At 45.5% G+C, this 19,891-nt stretch overlaps 1 protein-coding gene across 2 annotated transcripts in view; it reads right to left on the bottom strand.

Annotated features, from left to right (window-relative positions):
* Positions 1-7,984: 7,984 nt before the first annotated feature.
* The window catches only part of YPEL3 (yippee like 3), a 31,568-nt gene continuing 19,661 nt past the window's right edge, over positions 7,985-19,891 (bottom strand). For both annotated transcript variants that reach the window (XM_033944923.1, XM_033944924.1), the window contains 3 exons: positions 17,796-17,839; positions 11,006-11,114; positions 7,985-10,639 (listed from right to left, as the gene is read on the bottom strand). In XM_033944923.1, coding sequence (XP_033800814.1) covers positions 10,550-10,639; positions 11,006-11,114; positions 17,796-17,839 — 243 coding nt within the window. In that variant the 3' untranslated portion in view covers positions 7,985-10,549. The remainder of the gene's footprint in view (positions 10,640-11,005; positions 11,115-17,795; positions 17,840-19,891) is intronic.

The raw sequence follows: 19,891 nt of genomic DNA, 5'->3' as shown, positions 1-19,891 counted from the left end.
AAAACAAGATGACTTGGAGTTCACCGTCGAGGCCATAAGATCCATCTGTGGAAGCCCCCACTAGCAAATGTCTGTGGAGATAAGAGTCTATTCCCCCGGGTCGAGAGTCTGCGGACTGAAAAAAAAAAAATCAGCCTGCACATTTTCCACTCCTGTCATATGCACAGTCGAGAGAGCCTACAAGTGAGCCTCTGCCCATCAGAAGAGAAATTGAGCTTCTAGGTGCTATGAATTATTTAAAAAAATAAAAAAAAAGGGATGGTTAACAAGAGTAAGAATGTTATAATGCCCCTGTATTGCTCCATGGCACGACCTCATCTGGTCTCCTTATCTCAAGAAAGATATAGTGGTTCTAGAAAAGGTTCAAAGAAGAGCAACCAAAATGATAAAGGGGATGAAACTCCTCTCGTATAAGGACAGACTAAAATAGTTAAGGCTCTTCAGCTTGGAAAAGAGACGTCTGATGAGAGCTGTGACGTACCAAAGGGGGGGCGGGGGGGCAGTCCACCCCAGGTGCACGGCTTAGGGGGGTTCATAGCCGGCCAGGCCCGGGTCCTCCTGCCCTTCCTTTTCCCCATGTCCGCACTTGGGGCTCGCGCCTGCCTAGTCATGTGCCGCCGTCCAAATGGTGCTGTTGGTTCTCGTGAGACTCGCAGGAGCTGACAGCACCATTTGAGTGGCGGCGTGGGGCCAGGCAGGTGCGCTCGGGGCTCACTTCTGGCTTTCACTTCCGGCACAGATGGGGGAGCCTGCCGATGCAACTCTGGACCGAACTGAGACCGGGTGGCACGAGACCAGGCAGGCGCACTCAGAGCTCACACCTGCCTATTACTGTCGCGGCAGATGGGGACTTGGGCGGCTGTCCAGCAGGGGAGGCTGCCGATGCAGCGCTGGACCCCCAATATTGCATCAAGGTACCATGGGGGGGGGGTGTGAGTGGATGTTTAAAATACCAGGATAGTCATCTAGGGAGGGAGGGACGGAGGGATTTTAAAAGGTACCGAGGGTGGGGAGATGTTTAAAATACCAGGTTAGCCGTCTAGGGAGGGAAGGAGGGATTTTAAAAAGTACAGGGGGTATGATTAAAAAAGGTACTGGGGGGTACGTAGGGGGATGATTTAAGGTACTTGGGGGGGTTTGGGGGGGATGATTTAGGGTACGTGAGGGGTATGGGGCCAGCCTGCTTGTCACTAGGCTTGCCTGCCCTGTGCCCTGCCCCTGCCTACCACTAGACCACCAGAGGGGGGACAAGGTATAGAGCCTGGCAGGAAGGGAGGACAGGGTGCTGACAAGGAGTATGGCACAGAGCCTGGCAGAGAGAATTTGGTTCAGAATGTTTTATTTTTCTTGTTTTCCTCCTCTAAATCTAGGGTGCGTCTTATGCCCCCAATGCCTCCTTCCTATGTCCTTAGTGCCCCCGTCCTGTGTCCTTAGTGCACCCAGTGCCCCCGTCCTGTGTCCTTAGTGCACCCAGTGCTCCCGTCCTGTGTCCATGGTGCCCCCAGTCCCTCCGTCCCGTGCCCTTAGTGCCCCCAGTGTCTCCTTCTTATGTCCCCCCACTGCCTTCCAGATTTTGTCCACCCCCAAAGTCAGCCTGCCTGCCTACCTATCTCCCTCCCTCCCTGCCGCGCTAAAACCAGCCAGCTTGCCTGCCTACATCCTTCTCTCCCTGCCGCGGGGGAAAAAAAAGCGCCTCTCTCCTTCCTTTCCTCCGATCCGCACCGCTGCAATCTTACCTCCCCGTTACTGCTGCTAATCACCACCGACAATGGAACGTCTTCTTTCCGACGTCAGAATTGGCCGACAATACGTCTTCTTTCCGATGTCAATTCTGACGTCGGAAAGAAGATGTATTGTCGGCGGCAATTAGCAGCAGCAACGGGGAGGTAAGATTGCTGCGGCGTGGACCGGGGGAAAGGAAGGAGAGAGGCGCTTTTTTTTTTCTGCGGCAGGGAGAGAAGGATGTAGGCAGGCAAGCTGGCTGGCTTTAGCGCAGCAGGGAGGGAGGGAGATAGGTAGGCAGGCTGGCTTTGGGGGTGGACAAAATCTGGAAGGCAGTGGGGGGACATAAGAAGGAAACACTGGGGGCACTAAGGACACGGGAAGGAAGCACTGGGGGCACTATGGACAGGACGGAGGCACTGGGGGCACTAAGGACATGAGGAGGCACTAAGGACACAGGACAGGGGCACTGGTGGCACTAAGGACATGAGAAGGAGGCACTGGGGGTACTATGGACATGGGAAGGAAGGAGGGAGGGAATAGAAAGGGACAATTGTTGGGCCTGAGTGCAGAAAGAAATGAAAGAAAGGATACACAGTCAATTAACAGATGTCCCCTTTTGATGAAAAAAATAAATGGTCACATTACCTCTGACTTACTTTCTTTGCAGCAGAGTCGGCAGCCGCGCTGAGGTGCAGGAAGATCCCGCAATGACTCGTATGCTGGCTCTGCTCCAAAAGAAGTAAGTTATGTCGGAGGGGGTGGACCCGGCAGACACAGTTATTGCGGGACTTTGCCACAACTCCCTGCGTCTGCCGGGTCCACCCCCTCCAACGTAACTTACTTCTTCCGGAGCAGAGCCAGTAGACGAGTCATCGCGGGACCTTCTAGCATGCGGCTGCCAAGTCCGCTCCAGAGCAAGTACGTCGGAGTGGGGTGGACTGGCATCCAGCAGCTACAATCATCATGGAACCTTGCTGCATGAAGGGAGAGAAAGGAGCAGGATTGCTGGAATGGAAGAGTGGTGGAGGGAAAGAAAGGGGGCAGGGTGATATGGAAAGGTGGTGCTGATGGAATTGATGTACAGAGAAAGGGGAGAGACATAAGGGGGAAGGATATTGGAGGAAAAGAAAGGGGGCAGATGCTAATTGAAGAGGAGTGGATGGAGAGAGAAATGGCAGACATTGGATGGTAGTGGGGAGCCTATGCTGGATGGAAGTGCAGATGGGAGAGATAAGGGAGCAAATGAAGGAAATGGGAGGAGAGAAAGAGGGGAGCAGACGCTGGATGGAAGTGCATGATGGAAGGAGGGGATAAATATAACATAGTAACATAGTAGATGACGGCAGATAAAGACCCGAATGGTCCATCCAGTCTGCCCAACCTGATTCAATTTAAAAAAATTTTTATTTTATTTTTTTTAATTTTTCTTCTTAGCTATTTCTGGGCAAGAATCCAAAGCTTTACCCGATACTGTGCTTGGGTTCCAACTGCCAAAATCTCTGTTAAGACTTACTCCAGCCCATCTACACCCTCCCAGCCATTGAAGCCCTGGGAGGGTGTAGATGATGGGGAGGGCACATGATGGGGAGAAAAGGATTGAGTTAGGGAAACACTGGAGGGGTGAGGGAAAGAGGTGGCAAGCTTTAGGTAGACAGTAAAAAAGGACATTGATGAGAGGGTAGTAAGAACGTAATCTAGACAGATGCAGAAAATAAATTGAAAAAGGAAATGAAGGAAAAAATGGAAAGGGATTGCAGAGGACAGGTGTGGGAGAAGGAAGGAGAGGAGAGAGATGCCAGACCAATGGGGGTGAAAGGAGAGATGGAAGGGGGAGGCATACAGTTTCTGGAAGGGGCATAGAAGGAGAGAAGATGCCATATAGGGGAAGAGAGACGGCAGATTGTGGATAGGAAGAGAGTTACAAGAAGATGAGGAAAGCAGAAACCACAGAAGACAAAGGTAGAAAAAAATGTTCTATTTATTTATTGCTTTAGGAGACCTGTGTCACTGTTTCTGTGGTGTTGCATTGTATGCAGAGTCCAGCATCTTACTGGTTCAATTTAACCTTTGTCTATGTATTTCTATTTTATCCCCCCTTTTATAAAACTGTGGAGCATTTTTTAGCGCCAACCGTGGTGGTTTTCTGTTAGGATTGACGGTGTAGGATTGATCTGTAATAGTCTGGCTTGTTTACAATGGGTATACTTATGTTGTACAGCTCACTGCAGTATGTAAGATGCTGCCTTTTCCTAGGTACTCATGTGTGATGTGCGACTTGTTACTAAAAATCATATTTTTTGTACAGATAGGGGGGTGTCAAAAAATGATGGGCCCCGGGTGTCACATATGCTAGGTACGCCATTGGATGGGAGATATGATTGAAGGCTACAAAATCCTGAATGGAGTAGAACGAGTATAAGTGGATCGATTTTTTTACTCCATCAAAAAATTACAAAGACTAGAGGGACACTTGAAGTTACAGGGAAATACTTTTAAAACCAATAGAAGGAAATTTTTTTTCACTCAGAGTAGTTAGGCTCTGGAATGCATTACCAGAGGTTGTGGTAAAGTGGATAGCGTAGCTGGCTTTAAAAAAGGTTTGGTCAATTTCCTGGAGGAAATGTCCATAGTCTGTTATTAAGAAAGACATGGGGCAAGCCACTGCCACTGCTGGAATGTTGCTATTCTTTGAGATTTGGCCAAGTACTAGTAACCTGGATTGGCCATCATAAGAACAGGCTACTGGGCTTGATGGACCATTGGTCTGACCCATTAAGGCTATTCTTATGTTTTTATATGCAAAGGGGCACTTCTGGTGCCTATTTGCCTGTTGACATAATGCTACTACTGTCACATTGTCCAAGAAGACTGACCATCTTGCCCTCCAGAGACTTCTCCAGTGCCTAAAGTGCTAAATGAATGGCTCCAAGTTCCAGACGATATATGGACCACTTCTGCTGAGCCAGAGTCCAACACCCCTGGATTGGGTGTCTATAGCAAAGACTACACCAATCCCAAAGGCTGGCATCGGTCATTAGTATCTCCCAGGAGAACATATGAAGAGGCATGCTCCTGGAAAGGACAGCTAGCCTGAGTCACCACTGCAAGTAGCTTTTTGCTGTAGGTAGCCAGAGGAGCAGCTGTTGTAGCAAGTCCAACTTAGGGGACCACAAAGGAAGACGCATCTGCCACCTTAATCCCTAGGGCCAAAGCTTCAAATTGATGCTTGAGGAGCAAGTCCATTTTGTGGTCCTGAGGATCCTTTAACATTACTCCACCTTCACTAGGAAGGAAGCTTCATTTAATGAGCTGCACAACCAGCAAATTCATTTTCAGTTGAACAAACAGTTGCTGGAAATCTGGGGCTGATAAAGCTTGGCCATAGTTTTGGATGCTCCTTGACTGGCCATCCAGTGCAAACCTGGAATGATATAGAGGTAAAAAGGCCTGACGAGTCCATCCCAGTTGAGGCAGATGGAGGCAAAAAAAAAAAAAAAAGGCACAGGAAAAGGAGTTTTGGAGGTGGGGGACCTGGACTCAGAAACCCTCAAATTCAAGGACCCCCCTTCACAATTTTCCCCATAGACTTCAATAGTCTTACTATGCCATGTGGTGCTTGCCTGCTTTAGCATAGGATTTCAGCTGGAATCAAAGGGTGAAGAATCTGCCTCACAGATTCACTGGACAAACCTGGTCTTCTGTCTGCCAGTCGGACCGAGGTTGGACTGAACTTCAACCTCCGCAAAACCACGCTGCAAATGGGGGAGGTCCACGCAGTTGGCAACTGTTAGTCCCAGATGAGCCGGGAAGGAACCCACAAAGCCTGTGCTCGAGCTTCTGACTGAATCAGGGATGCGAGCAGCTTCGTAGGAGACAGCCCCTGAGTAACCAAATACTTGCAAGCTGGATAGCTAAGTGTCCTCGAGGGACTGATCCCTCTAGCAGCAGACTTCCACCGTGCAAGTCTGTGTATTCTCCCAGGCAGAGGTCTCAGCAAGCAGGAACCTCTGGGCACTGAGTCTCCAAAGAACACTGAGCAAATATACCCCAAAATAATAAAATCGGAGAGCAGATCAAAAACACTTCTCAGCAACTTGCTTGCAGAAAACAAACTGAGGGGGCAGGAGCATCTCCCTGGGAGGGAGGTAGAGTTGGAAAACATGATTGACAGTTTTCTGCAAGCAACTTGCTGGTTCAGATATAAGACCCTAGCGTTCAGGACCACTAGACACATTGCACTAGAAAAAATTATGCAGGTGCAGGTAGTATAAAGGGGAGGAGGGGGGCATACTGCTCCAGGTACCATCTTGGTGGGGGCTCCCTCACCTCTCCAACACCCCATGCCACGCTCACACCCTCCCTTCCCCGCCCCCTCATAGCTCTCTAAATTTTCGCCAGAGTGAGCAACTACTCTGGCCTGCTGCTCGCGCCAGCCTGGCTCTCTCTGAAATCAATTCTGGGTCACAGGGCCAGAAAGTGACGTCGGAGGGAAAGCCAATGCCAGCTTGAGCAGTAGGCTGGAGAAGCTGTGCATGGTGGCAAAGATTTAAGGAGGTGCGGGGGTGGGAAGGGAGGGGGCACGTGTGGATGGGGGCATGGAAGGAGCAGGGGGTAGTGAGGAGGATGCCATTTCCCCGAGCGCCTTCTACCCTCACCACGCCACTGAGTGCAGCCTATATTCAGCCAGCACAGTGGCATAGAGAGGTCACTCTTGTAAGAAGAGATGGGGCTATGGAAACACGGTGATCAAGGGATAGATATAGACATTAGAGAAATTCTTAAAGTTAATGAGGAAGAGTGACTTATCAGTATTGTGCTACCAAGCAGCCAATAACTGGAAAGGGCACACATCTTAATTAGGCAGATATGCCACAGTGTACAGCCCCTTCACAGAGGTGTTTGGTATGGAAGAGGAAAAAAAAAAAAAATCTATCTCACAAAACTAGACTGCTTTATGTGTGTGTGTGTGTGTGTGGAGGGGGGGTGTTGGCCACAAGGCCCACTTTTGTCGACTAGCTTTATTGTAGTGTCCTTTGTAAGTGAAAGGGTTCATGTGAAATGGACTTCATGCAAATGTTAGGTAAATTCTACGTGAATGAGATGCTGCCATGTAAATTGTATACAAAACAGTTCTTTTAATATGTTTTGTTGTAGTGACCTTTTCCCCTTAATTCCAGGGCAACATTTTGCAGAATGGTAATGGTGTTTTAAAGGACCCTAAGTATCTAAGATTCTCTCCCACCACCACCATCAGGGATCCTCTTCCCCTAAAGGATCAATATTCAAAGACAGCCCCCTCCTAGCCTCTCATGGAGGGCTGCCTCCTTACAAAAAAAAAAAAAAAAAAATCCCAAACCAAAATTACACTCATAAGCAACCACAGGTTCTGCCGATTGGGAGGTAGGGGGACAATCAGAAGAAGGTAGAAACATTTCATACTTTAATTTCCCCATCCAAAGCTATGGTGCCTGATCCTAGCAGAATGCACTAGTAACACTCAGCCTTCCAGCCAAAGCTAGAACTCATTTGCAGCCTAAAGTGACGTTTCACAAAGATTGCCATCAATGAATGAAAGTTCCAAGGGTTAGTGAATTGGTTACCTTGTCAGAGGGACTGCTGTTTCAAACTGTTTAGGAAGGTTGGTTGCTATAGAACATGGATCTCAAAGTCCCTCCTTGAGGGCCGCAATCCAGTCGGGTTTTCAGGATTTCCCCAATGAATATGCATTGAAAGCAGTGCATGCTCATAGATCTCATGCATATTCATTGGGGAAATCCTGAAAACCCGACTGGATTGCGGCCCTCAAGGAGGGACTTTGAGACCCCTGGTATAGAATGTATAAAAAGGCTGACTTTTCCCACAAAGCCTCTGCCATGAAACAGCAGCAAAGGCTATAAAGGACTCAATATTTCTGTAATCTGCACCATAGCAAGGACTGTGTGAGAAGGGAAGCCATACAGGGCACAAAAAGGAGGTAGGTTGGGAGCACTCTCACTTGTGAAGCAGGCGAAGTAGTACACACAAGTGGGCAAGTCACACAGGACACACACACACAAACACACACACACACACCTTTTTCTTCCCCCAACACAGACCTGTGAATTTGTCAGCCTGCATGCAAACGGAAACGGATTGCACATGGATTGGAGGGTTAGTGAATCTAGCCCTTAGTCTGCTCGGAGACTAAAATATATTCCTAAATCAGAGATAGACAACTATCCTCCTCTGTATAAGCAAATAAGACCCAGCACACATTGGAAACACAGATAAGTCCATTTATTAGATGTTACAAATACAAGAGAAATTTCACACAAACAGAAATTGAAAATAAAAAAGGGGGTTCATGGCCCCAATTCTGTACACGTAAACAAGTTATAAAACCACTGTATGCACGCACACAGAGACAACAACACAAAAGTGATTGAAAGGTACATACGCAGCTCCCATTAGGAAGGGGAAAGGAGTAAGGAGTCTGCATGCAGAGTTGTTTCTCCTCTCTTCTGAGCATGCACCTTGCTATCTGACAACAATGCCACAACGCTGAGCATACACAGAATAAAAAGTGGGTGGAAAAAGCAGAGAAACCTCTCAGAGGCTTCTTGAAAATGGCTTTCCACTGCTTGTTTTCAAGACCCCCCCATGCTGAAAGAACAAAGGAGTGGAGTGGGGCTGTTTTCTATCACCTCTGTCCTAATTTAACTCCCGACTCAACTATACACATTATAGCCTCTCTCTTCCAGCTGACCAACAAAAACCAAGACCAAATGCACACTAAGGGCCTGTTTACAAAGCCACAGTAAACGCACCAAAGCCCATTCAATTCTTATGGGCTCTGGCGAGTTTACTGCAGTAGTGAGCTGCAGCTTTATAAAAGGGGCCCTAAATCAGCAATATAAATGCACCCAAGTGACTGCTCACTTTACAAAAATCTCAAAATGTATTTCAGCCACATTTCTCCTTAGCATGCTCAGAGCTAACATAGATACAACACGTATCTTATACATAAGCTACAGATAAATACATACAAAAACGTTAAGTGCAAGAACTTAAGAATGGTCTTCAACAGTAAATACACAAACATACTGACACACAAAATACATTAAAACTGTGAAAATTGCATTAAAAGGCGATCAGCTGTGCTACTTCATTAGATTCCTGCACATCATAAAGGTTGTCATACAAGTAAAACATTTTTTAAAAAACGTTTTTTGTTTTTTTTTTACAGGTATTCACAATTAAATTCTTAAATGTTTCATGCGCTACTGATCCAGGTCTTGAGACTATAAAATGAGAATGGGAGAAATAAAAAATGGCGGACACAAGATATTCCTCCTCCTCCCCCTCTCCCATTCAAACATGCATGGGTTTCATACACATACTGTTGTCCATGCAAAAGATACATCCACATAGGAAGAGACTTCTGGGGTATGGTCTGGGCTGTTTCCCCTGTGTATATGAAATCACCTTTCTTGACCTCTAATTTGGCTTGTTTTTCTGGTACATTGTAAACATAGCCTTCTAAGAGTAGCTGGGGCCTTTCTTCAACCTAAACAGTACCATGCGATGGCAAAGTACATGAAAAACATGCTGCATTTATGGACTTACAAATGATGGTATTAAAAGTTCTGGGATGCAGAGAGTTTCCTAAGGAGGTGTGGAAAGAAAAAAACATTTTTATTATACGTTATCAGTGATTGCACTGTAAACATGGCTTTGACAATTGTGAGCAATACAGTTACTGCTATCTCATTATCTCTGTGAGTATCTGTAAATGTCTCAACTTGGTACTAAGAAGAAATGGTTATTTATTACTGCTAATTCCCGTATCCAATCACATAGCTCACTGCGAGTCCTGAGGAGCTGACACTCACATCAGCTGTTACAAAAGAGGTGATACGTCCAGCATCCCTATACTTCTCTGATGTACCTTGTCCAAAACCTATACTGAAGAAAAATTCAGCTACCAAAACAAACTGGAAAATTCAAAATCAGTGAGGGAGAGATGGCAAATAGTCACACCCTCCACCTTCTGCTACCAACTCACTCCAGAATGGATTCTGTAATATCATGACGCTTCTAAGAAGGTCAAAATAAATGGAGGCCCTCACTTTGAAAGATAAATGGAGATTTGAAATCTCAATGAAAAGGGGAAAGAAATACAAATGACAACTTTCCTTCACCACCCCTAAGTTCTTCCGATGTGATTTGGCCTTATTTATCTCTAATGTGTTCAGTAGAAAGTGTCCATTAAGTTGTACATGGTATGGTCCATAAAAATAATTTTTTTCATGTCTGCCATCTCCCCATCCAACTGTTGTAATGGATCAGTACAACCTTCCCTTTCTAACTCCAGTTATCTTCTTTAAAACACCGAAAAAAGAGACAAGCCCTGAGCTAAACCTAAGGATGACAAAAGCTTTGCAGACAGAAAGACTTGGTCTACAAAATGGGACAAGATGGCTTCCTTGTTCCATGCTAATTAGTCTAACAGAACACAGCTCTCTATAGAATCATTGCCTTCTCCCAATCCCGACCCTTAGGTGTAAGGAGGACAGAGCTCCTCAGGGTCCACCAACACCACTAATGGAACAAGGGCCTTCTGAGTTATTGTAAAGGTCACAGAAACGTGGCAGCCCTGCTCCCTCCCCAACTTTCATCCTGATTCCTTTCACACGCACACACACAAATATGAATAAGAATGAGAGTGCACATGTCTAGAAGGTGACCTGGACAGCAATAGAGGTGTTGAGCCTCCAGGGGAAACCAGGAAACAGTAGTGGAGAACATAAGGGAGATGCCATCTCCTTCTCCGGGTGGCAGCAGTTCAGTCCCAACCGTTGTCCTTGATCATATGATTGAGCTCTATGATATATTTTCCTTCTTTGTACTTCTGGCTACTCTCATATGCCTGCTCCTGCCGGGAAAATAAGTAGAGACTATTGTCAGTAAAGACGCAGGGAGGAAATACCACTGGTCTAGGGAGAAGGATATCCTGATTATGGGCCAAGAAGACATGCTGAGTTACAATTCTCTAGAACTGAGGGTTCAGAGCGGGCCATAGGCCTGGTCACAGGACACCACCTCTATGTATTCAGGCAAGGAAGTAACTGGGAATTGGACAGAAGCTGCAGTAACAGATGAGGGTAGGGTTCTGTGGATCCAATGCCAACATAACATCAGAGAAACTCAGGGGTTCACCTTGAGCAAAATTTATAAAGCAGGCAATGAAATCTAAAATCCAAATCAGGAAACTAGAAAAAAACAAACAAAAAAAACTTACATATTTCCACCCCAGTGTGGTCTTGCAGTTTTCGCAATATATATCAGCCACAGCATGCAGACCTGTGAGTAGCACTCTCTCTTCTGCAGGACCACATCCTACATTAACCCTGTGGGAACCAAGCAAACATTTAGTGACATTGTGGTAAGTGAGGGAGAAGGGTAAGAAGATCCTGCCAATGACAGTAGAGCCATGAAAACAGGAGAGGGGAGCAGGGGTTTGGGAATCAGAGAGCCATTCAAAAGGTGAGCAACATAAGAGATGCAAGTAAACAGCAGAGAACCTATTAACATGAGATGGGCCATGAGTGGTGGGAGGAGACTGAAGAAGTGTGGGTGGGGAAGCCTGCTGGCAGGATACAGGTCCTCAAAAGATGGGGAGGATGGGCTAGGGAAAATACTATAGTGGAAGGATCCAAGGGACTGGAAAGAGGGGAGACAATGATGTGAGAAGACATCTAACAGTTTGGAAAAGAAAGATGGCGGCATCTTTCAAGATGAGAAGGATGATGTGTTTAATAAAAAGTACAATGTCCTCCCCACAAAAACACACCCTCTAATAGAAAGTAGCGAGAATGTGGGCAGGAGAAAGCCTGCTGATGAGGAGTAAGTGCCATGATGTATTAGATAATTTGATGCAGCAAGAGAGATTTGGGGATGGAAAGGTCACTAAACTGAACAGCCAGCTTCAGATGACAGCAAGAGCCTCGGTCCTATTTTCTTAATATTTACATTAGTTTCTCCATATTTCTAGGGCTCCTTATTCTCAGAACTAAAATGGAATTAGAAATCAACTGGCTGCCATATGCAGAGGATCTGGTCACTTTGGGGCTTATTCTAGGCCTTCTGCAGCTTATTTCCACATTAATGTACTATTTTGGTGCTGTAGTAAATGGTGTGGCAGACACAAATCACTATACAGGAAGAAGTGACAACTTTAGACACATCAAGAAAGAAGAGATGCACAGTAAGAAGGAAGTGCAACCAGAAACTCATGAAATCACCAGACAACAAAGGTAGGACAAATGATTTTATTTTCACTTTAGTGATCAAAATGTGTCAGTTTTGAGAATTTATATCTGCTGTCTATATTTTGCACTATATTTGTCTATTTTTCTATAGTTGTTACTGAGGTGACATTGCATATTTTAAAGTCATCTGCCTTGACCTCTTTGAAAACCCCCCAAATATAAATGATAATTAAAATTTTCTCTGCATGCAGTGTGCTTTGTATTTTTTAATTTTGTGGTTATCATTATGTATTAATAAGATTAGATTATGTGTATTTGAAAAATGGATGGAAGAAATTGCATTACAATTAGTATTATTATGGGGATGGAGTCAGGGGTGGAGTTTGGGCAGGTCAAGGGCAGAGCTTGGTACTCGGTTGGTCTTTGTTAGGCTTAGGGGATACTTGGCTTGAAAAGGTTGAGAAAACACTGCAATAGGTTATTTCCCTTATCCCAGAGGGCTTACAATCTACGTCTATACCTGAGGTTAATCACTGAGCTACCACTAGTGTGGGTGCAGGCTAGAACATGGTGGAGTGTCAGACTCTGATCTTGGGACTGTTTCTAGGCCTTGGGGGTCCCAGGACAGGGGGGGACTAAACTAGAGAGACTCCAATTCAATGGTCAGAGGTGGTTGTTAAGTTTAACAAAAGAATAAAAGTTTCAATGGAAGTAATAGTTAATTTTACTTTCCACTGTAAAACACATGTTGGGAACCTCATTAAATCAGAAGGATCAAGTAAAACGTAATGGTGAAGTTATGTTCAAATAATTTTATTGTTGAACAAAAAAAAGTAGAACTGAATCCATCCAAACCAATGGTCAACAAATACAACTTTATGTTCCCCCCCAACTCAAAACCCTTCCCCCAACTGCCCAATCCCCTCTTAACCCCCTGTGAGAAAAAGCCCCGAAAAGCACTATAGAGGTCCAAAAGGATCAAACAATGCCAATAATCCCAAAGGAATAGACAAAAGCATTAGGGTCCTCTGCCACATATGAGACAAAGAGGAGAATCAATGCCCCCAATTTTATGTAGCTGTACCTCCATATAACAGGCTCTATATTGCACCCGGGCATAGCACTCCCTAATACACTCCAGTAACCAACTAGGGATCCCTTTAATGGAACCTCAAAATGTCCTAGTGACCCAATTCCTTACGTAACTCCTCTTTCCAACCCCTTTGTATCAGTCGAGTATCCTTAGGGCTTTCAAACTGAGAGAAGGCCTTTCCTCTGCCGCATCACTTCAGATGCGGTAGAAGAAAGGCCCTGTCGGGGCTGGCCGCGAACAGCCTGTTTACAGCGCTGCCACTGCTGCTTTGGGTAAGGAATGGGGAGTTGGCCGGTCAGGATTGCTGCCGCTGCTACTGGATTGGTGAGGAGGGAGACATGGGATAGCCACTGGAAAGTGCAACCATAGCTGGATTGAGGAAAGGGCAAGGGATCCCTAGCTGGCACAGCTGGAAGGCAGCTTCAGTGAGGGTCTGGGCAGGGAGAGAGAGAGAGAGAGAGAGACAGAAATGAAAAAAAAGATAGATGGGGCAGGGAGAGAGAGAAAAAGAAAGAAAGAAAAAAAGATAGATGGGGTAGGGAGAGAGAGAAAAAGAAAGACAGACAGACATCTATTCTAGCACCCGTTAATGTAACGGGTTTAAACATCGGGCAGCGATCCAGCACCAAGAGTGAGTGAACGGGGTTCAGAGGGGAGACGGGCTGCGTTTGCGTTTGTGTAGCTGGGCAGGTGTGTGGGGCAACTGGCCACAGCTGGATTGAGGAAAGGGCAAGGGATCCCTTAGCTGGCACAGCCGGAAAGCGGCTTCAGTGAGGGTCTGGGAGGGAGAGAGACAGAAAGGAATAAAGACAGAGGGAGAGAGAGAAAATGAAAGAAAGAAAGATAGGTGGGGAAGGGAGAGAGACAGAAAAAAAGAAAGACAGACATCTACTCTAGCACCCGTTAATGTAACGGGCTTAAACACTAGTTTTGATTATAAAAATCTACTAAGTTTATTTGTTTATATAATATATTGTTCATAATAAAACCAGTTGGAAAATATTAGATTACAAAGAAATTTTCTATTGGTGACCAAATTTTATTAGATTTGAAGCTTTTGTTAACAAGGGAGTTGGCTTTGCACTCATATTTATATTTTTTTTGTGCAGAACTCCATGCATCGTTAACGCCTGGCTCTTTCATGCCTGAGGCCCGATATTCCTATCACCCACCACACACACACACACACACACCCACCGCTGCTTTACCTTATGCAATATAGAGAATGACACAGGGACAAATTTTTCCCCTTCCCCGCAGGAATTCCTTTTCCCATCCCGTCCCCACTAGTTCTTTTCTTGACCCTGCCCTGTTCCTGCAAGCACCATACTCATCTGCACAAGCCTCAAACACTTTAAAATCGAAAGTGTTTGAGGCTTGTGCAGTTAAGACAGAGCTTACAGGATTGCGACAAAACTCGCGGGGACGGGACAGAGAAACTGAATTCCTGTGCCCGTGTCATTCACTAATGCAATATCACCCTCCAAGTTCCATGCTCCCTATTCCCTACCTCACCCCATGCCAGCATTTTCAACCCAGAAGCCTTCTCTGTTCTTACTCCATTTTGGACATCTGTTGGCTCTCTCTCTCTCTCTGCTCCTTTGTCTCCCCTCCAAAGAATGGCAGAGGAAGATATGACAGTCGTTTTCTTTTTCCTGTCTTTTACCATGATCAGTGCAAGAACATAAGAACATAAGCAGTGCCTCCGCCGGGTCAGACCATAGGTCCATCCTGCCCGGCAGTCCGCTCCCGCGGCGGCCCAAACAGGTCACGACCTGTCTGAATCACCAGAAGGGGCTCCCTCGCCACCTTGGTTTCTCATTGAAGTCCTATCTTCCCATCGAAGTCCTAACCCTCCGGTCTTGCACATGCATGACCTGGTTGGGTTTCTATACTCATTACCTGGTTAGCTTTCTATACTTGTGTTACATCCCAGCTCCTCCCTCAGTATCCCACGATCCCTTTATCCCTCAGGAATCCGTCCAATCCCTGTTTGAATCCCTGTACCGTACTCTGCCTGATCACTTCCTCCGGTAGCGCATTCCAAGTGTCCACGACCCTCTGGGTGAAAAAAAAACTTCCTTGCATTTGTTTTGAACCTATCTCCCTTCAGTTTCTCCGAATGCCCCCTCGTACCTGTTGTCCCCTTCAGTCTGAAGAATCTGTCCCTATCCCAAGAGGGGTATGGAAGTGGAAGGGGAAAACCATGTGAGCAGTTGCAGCTACCACATGTGCCTTTTGCTTTCTTGGGTATTGCTGCACATATTGCCCCAAGCGAATTCTGCGCTGTGCATCCAGCAACTTTGTAAAGAAACTGTAGAAGTTCCAAGGTCCTTTTATGCAGTAAAATATATACACCATGGATAATTTCACAATAAACAGCTGTTAAAAGTACTCGATGACAACATGTACCTAGCTTACCAAAAGCATACTTCTTTCATGGATCAGTATAATTAATCCAATAAAAAGATATTCCCCTCACCTGCATCCCTGCTTTTCTCATCCTGGAGCCACCTCTCCCTCCTATGTCTCCACCATGTGTCTAGCCCCACTCCCATCCCCATCTTTCCCAAGTTGATTCTTCCATCTCCCCAGTTTGTTAATTCCCTTCTCACTTTCTCAGGAGGCTTCTCAGGAGAAGACAGTTTATGATTCGTATGGCTCAAACACACTGAGAACAATTGTTTGGGAAGTAGTGACTGTGAGCATCAAGCTCCAAGGAAAGCAGAAGCAGGGCTAGTGCTAGACTTATTTAAAGGGCCTAGGGTAAAAATTGAAGAAAGTTTTCTAAAGTAGGGTTACCAGACATCCGGATGTACCCGGACATGTCCTCTTTTCAGAGGACTGTCCGGGCGTCTGGACGGCTTTTCATAACCCGGCATATAGACACACCCCAAGTACTTCCTTTTATCCCAGAACCTCAAGGACACCACTCAAGGTGCAAAGGAAGTAGGGAAACAAAGAAAGGGATCCAGGGTGCATGTCTCCCATCCCCTCTACTGCCACTTCAAACATTTCTCTCTCTCTCATCCCCTGGACCATATGCAGCATCTTTCGTCCCTGCCCACCAGCCCCATGCCCAACACTTCTCCTTCTATCACCCCTCTTCAGCACCATGCCACATCTCTTCCTCCATTCCCTCCACTACCATATCCAACATTTCTCCATCTTTCTCTTTCCCATGCATCTTTACATCACTCCTTTCCCTCCCTATGCCCAACAATTTTCCTCTTTCTTCCATTCCCTGTGTGCACCATCTCTCTTTCTCTCTCACTCACCCATGCCCAACAATTCTCCCTTTCTATTCCCTCCCCCACCTCAGCATCTCTTTCCTTCCCTCCATCCTTTGTCCCAAGTTCATGCCCCCTCCCTTCCTTCTGTGTCCAAACATGCTCCTTCCCTCCCTTTTTGTGTCCTCAGTTTGTGCCCCCTTCCTCCAGCCTTTGTCCTAAATTCATGCCCCCTCCTGTGTCCCAACGTGCTCCCTCTTTTATCCCAAGTTCATGCCCCCTCTCTCTCCCTTCCTTGGCCCAATGTGCGCTTGCACACTCCCTCCTTTCTGTGGAGAAACTACTTTCATGCCCTCCTCCCACGAAACTGTACCGGAGCCGTCCAGGTCAGCTACCTCCTTTCTGCCTTCTAGCCACACTTCCATCTTGGCAGGGCCTTCCCAGTGATGTCAGCTCCGATGAAAGCTTCTGGATTGGATGCATGCGCCAGAAGTTGCTTTGTGAAGGGATCGAGTGCGGCTGGAGGGCAGGAAATGGAGGCACACTACTTGGTTAACTTGAGCCCCTTGAGATGTCTCCATCCCTGTGAGATCCCCATTACCCCCATTGTTCTTGTTCCCATGCAGCTCTCTAGTTCATTACAGCCTCATTGAATGCACTGTATCAAACCACTGCTTTCAGAAGAAGCAAGCCTAAGAGTAAGACAGCCATGTGGCTTAACCAACAGGGCTGGCAGCAAGGGCAACTGCCTTGTACCCCTATGCCAGAAGGGGCCCCAAGCCAAAAGAAGTCCATCTTAAAAGTTGAGCTTTGGGATCCCTTCACCAGTTTCTGCCCTAGACACCTGCCTGATAATCCCATCCCTGCTAACCAGAAGAAGCTGTGTAATTTATCTGCTTCTGCTCCATATCTTTCCCCTGCACCTATAGGTACAGCCTACATATATATGGGCAAGTTTCTTTGAAAATTGTCTCACATTACCTCCAGTCTATCTACATCTATTATTTCATATTTTGCTGCTTCCACCCTTCCCATCTTTAAATCAATACCTATACTTACATGTTTCTAAATATATACCCCAGACATACCTGAGGTTAAAAAACTCCACCTCACTCTTTGCAATGGTTTTGCCTTGGCATTTCAGTGCCAATAAAAGTTTTTTTATGAAACTGAAGATAAGAGGCAGAGAGCCAGGGCCAGGCAGACTTGGTGAAAGACAGAGAGGAAGGGCTGAAGAATTCAGGCAATTTGGCAGTCGGAGCTGCTGTCCCCTCCCTGTTTTTGACATAGTTTCAGTTTCCTCCCTCACCACTCCTAATGCATCTGGCCTAACGATTTACACAATGGAAAACCACAAAGTCCAGCCTGTAAGCAGCCTGCTGCAGAGGCTACGCTGGAGGGAGAGAGAGAGGAGGACTGGACTGACTTATTCCCCTCTCTTCACTGAATAATTCACACAACAGAGATAAAGATTACAGAACAAGAAGGTGTACTCACACTGAGTTGAAGAGGTACGCCCTTCCCTGGCTTCCTTGGAAAGACTGAAATTACAAAAAGTAAAAAGAAAAGAAAATCACTTACAAACTCTTCTGTGATTTACCCAGCATGCTAAATAATACCACTACATTTGGCTGAGACTAAAAACCTGTTTAAACAATTATTTTTTTTTTTGAGGGGGAGGGAGGGTGGGGAGGAGAGGGGTAGAATTAATATCCCGCCACAGAAATCCATTAAAGATGTAAGGAATATTGCCAAAACATTAACCTCCTGCTAAAAAAATAAAAAGGAATGAGAAGTGTGCTTTCTAAACCTACAGAAACCAACCAGGTCAGTCTAACAGGTTGTATACACAACACAACAGATGGTAATTGGGTTTTATTTTAACTCATGCAGTTATATTGAATGCTAGCAATTGTTAATGCTTTTATTTCAGCAAACAAATGCCTTCAGTAAGCTACCAGTTACAACTTATATAATTGACCCCATGCTGATTTAACGATTGCTGTGGTTAGTATGAATCGTCCTCAGCTGTATGCACAACGTTCACCTAATTGCTTAGTAAAATGTACAATATTTTTTTTTATCAAAGTTTTTGTTCTGAAGTGATTTCATAGATGAGATAAGCTGGTTTCTTTGCAAATTCCTTCTCCGTTGATATTTACACTTCCAAAGGAAAGTCCTTAAGATCTTGCAGCCAAATTCCAAATCCTTTCCAATCCAAGTATTTTAGAGAGAGGTATTTAAAAGAATGAACGCATACGACAGATAAGTTAACAGTAGCTAGGCTGGAAACCTTGATGACTGGTCCAAATGCTCACAAGTCCCAATTACTTTGTATGTCCATGCTGGGATCCAAGTGTCTGGACTCGAATGCTCTCTTTCTGGCCTTATACCCAAGACTGCAAATTGATATACAGTACTCCCCCGAAATTCGCGGGGGTTCCGTTCCAGAAGCAGATATATTACACAGCTTTTTGCGTATGTCAAAAGGCAGGAGAGGGCAGCTGGGGCACCAGTGGGTGCAGAAAATCATTTGCGGTATGCTCTGACTGCCTCTTCCTGTTACTAAAGTCAGGCTACACCAATCAGGAGCTGTTTTGACACGCAGCTCCTGATTGGTGTAGCCTGACTTTAGTACAGAAGAGGCAGCCAGATCATACTGCAAATTACCGAGTCCACAATTCGCGAACCACGAATTCATGGGGGAACACTGTAATAGGAGGGGGATAACTCCTTATCACTCTGTCCCACTGGGGATATGACAACATAAACACTAAGGTATAAGGATTAAACTCTTAATAAAGCATATTTTATATAGTTTGACTCTAAATGTATGCCACAACGCAGAAGGAAACAGTTTTTCCCCAAGGAATATTCTCAGGAATCAAACTGTTTGGTTCATGTGACTGTTAGGAAATATGGTGATTTTTTTTCCTATTCTGACAACCCAGCATTTTAATTCATACTTCCAAAAACTGAGCTACAGGTGTGAAGTCTGTATTGTATTCTAATAAAGCATCAAAACCCCGAGTTTAATTTTTACAAAGGATGTTCCCCTCACCCAACTTCCTGGAAAAAGAGATTATGTACTTACCCTGGTAAGCTCTTTTCCAGCAGATAGGTGAAACATTCTAGACAGATGGATAGTGTCCCCATGGCCGCATGCCTTCTGCAGAAGGAATCTACTCCTGATTTTTCCTTTTGTCTCTGCTGTACTTCACTGGCCTCCTTCGCTCCACCTGCAGTTAGTACCCAAGCACTGAGAGCCACCAAATAAACGTGAAGTAGAGGCACCTGTAGTAAACAGGCTAAGAAACAACTGTTCTGCTCAAGAAGTAAAATCAAACAGTAATGTTAACCGCAAATAAATGCTTCAAAGGAGCTCAGAAACTATTCTCAAATAAAATGGAAATATACAATATTATTTTCAGCCCCCTAGAACTGGAAGGCATCTAAGAACCAGCTTGAAGAAGCATAACCAGACAGAAACAGAAGGAAGGCACAGGAAAGACAGGGTGGGAGTCTAAAATGTCTCACCTATCTCTTCTTATCTTCACAATCGAAACTACAGAGTCAAGTTTCAATAACACTAT

The sequence above is a fragment of the Geotrypetes seraphini genome, chromosome 5 (genome assembly GCF_902459505.1).
Source record: "Geotrypetes seraphini chromosome 5, aGeoSer1.1, whole genome shotgun sequence".
NCBI lineage: Eukaryota > Metazoa > Chordata > Amphibia > Gymnophiona > Dermophiidae > Geotrypetes > Geotrypetes seraphini.
The sequence above is the reverse complement of the archived record's forward strand: the minus strand, read 5'-3'. Positions and strand labels throughout refer to the sequence as shown.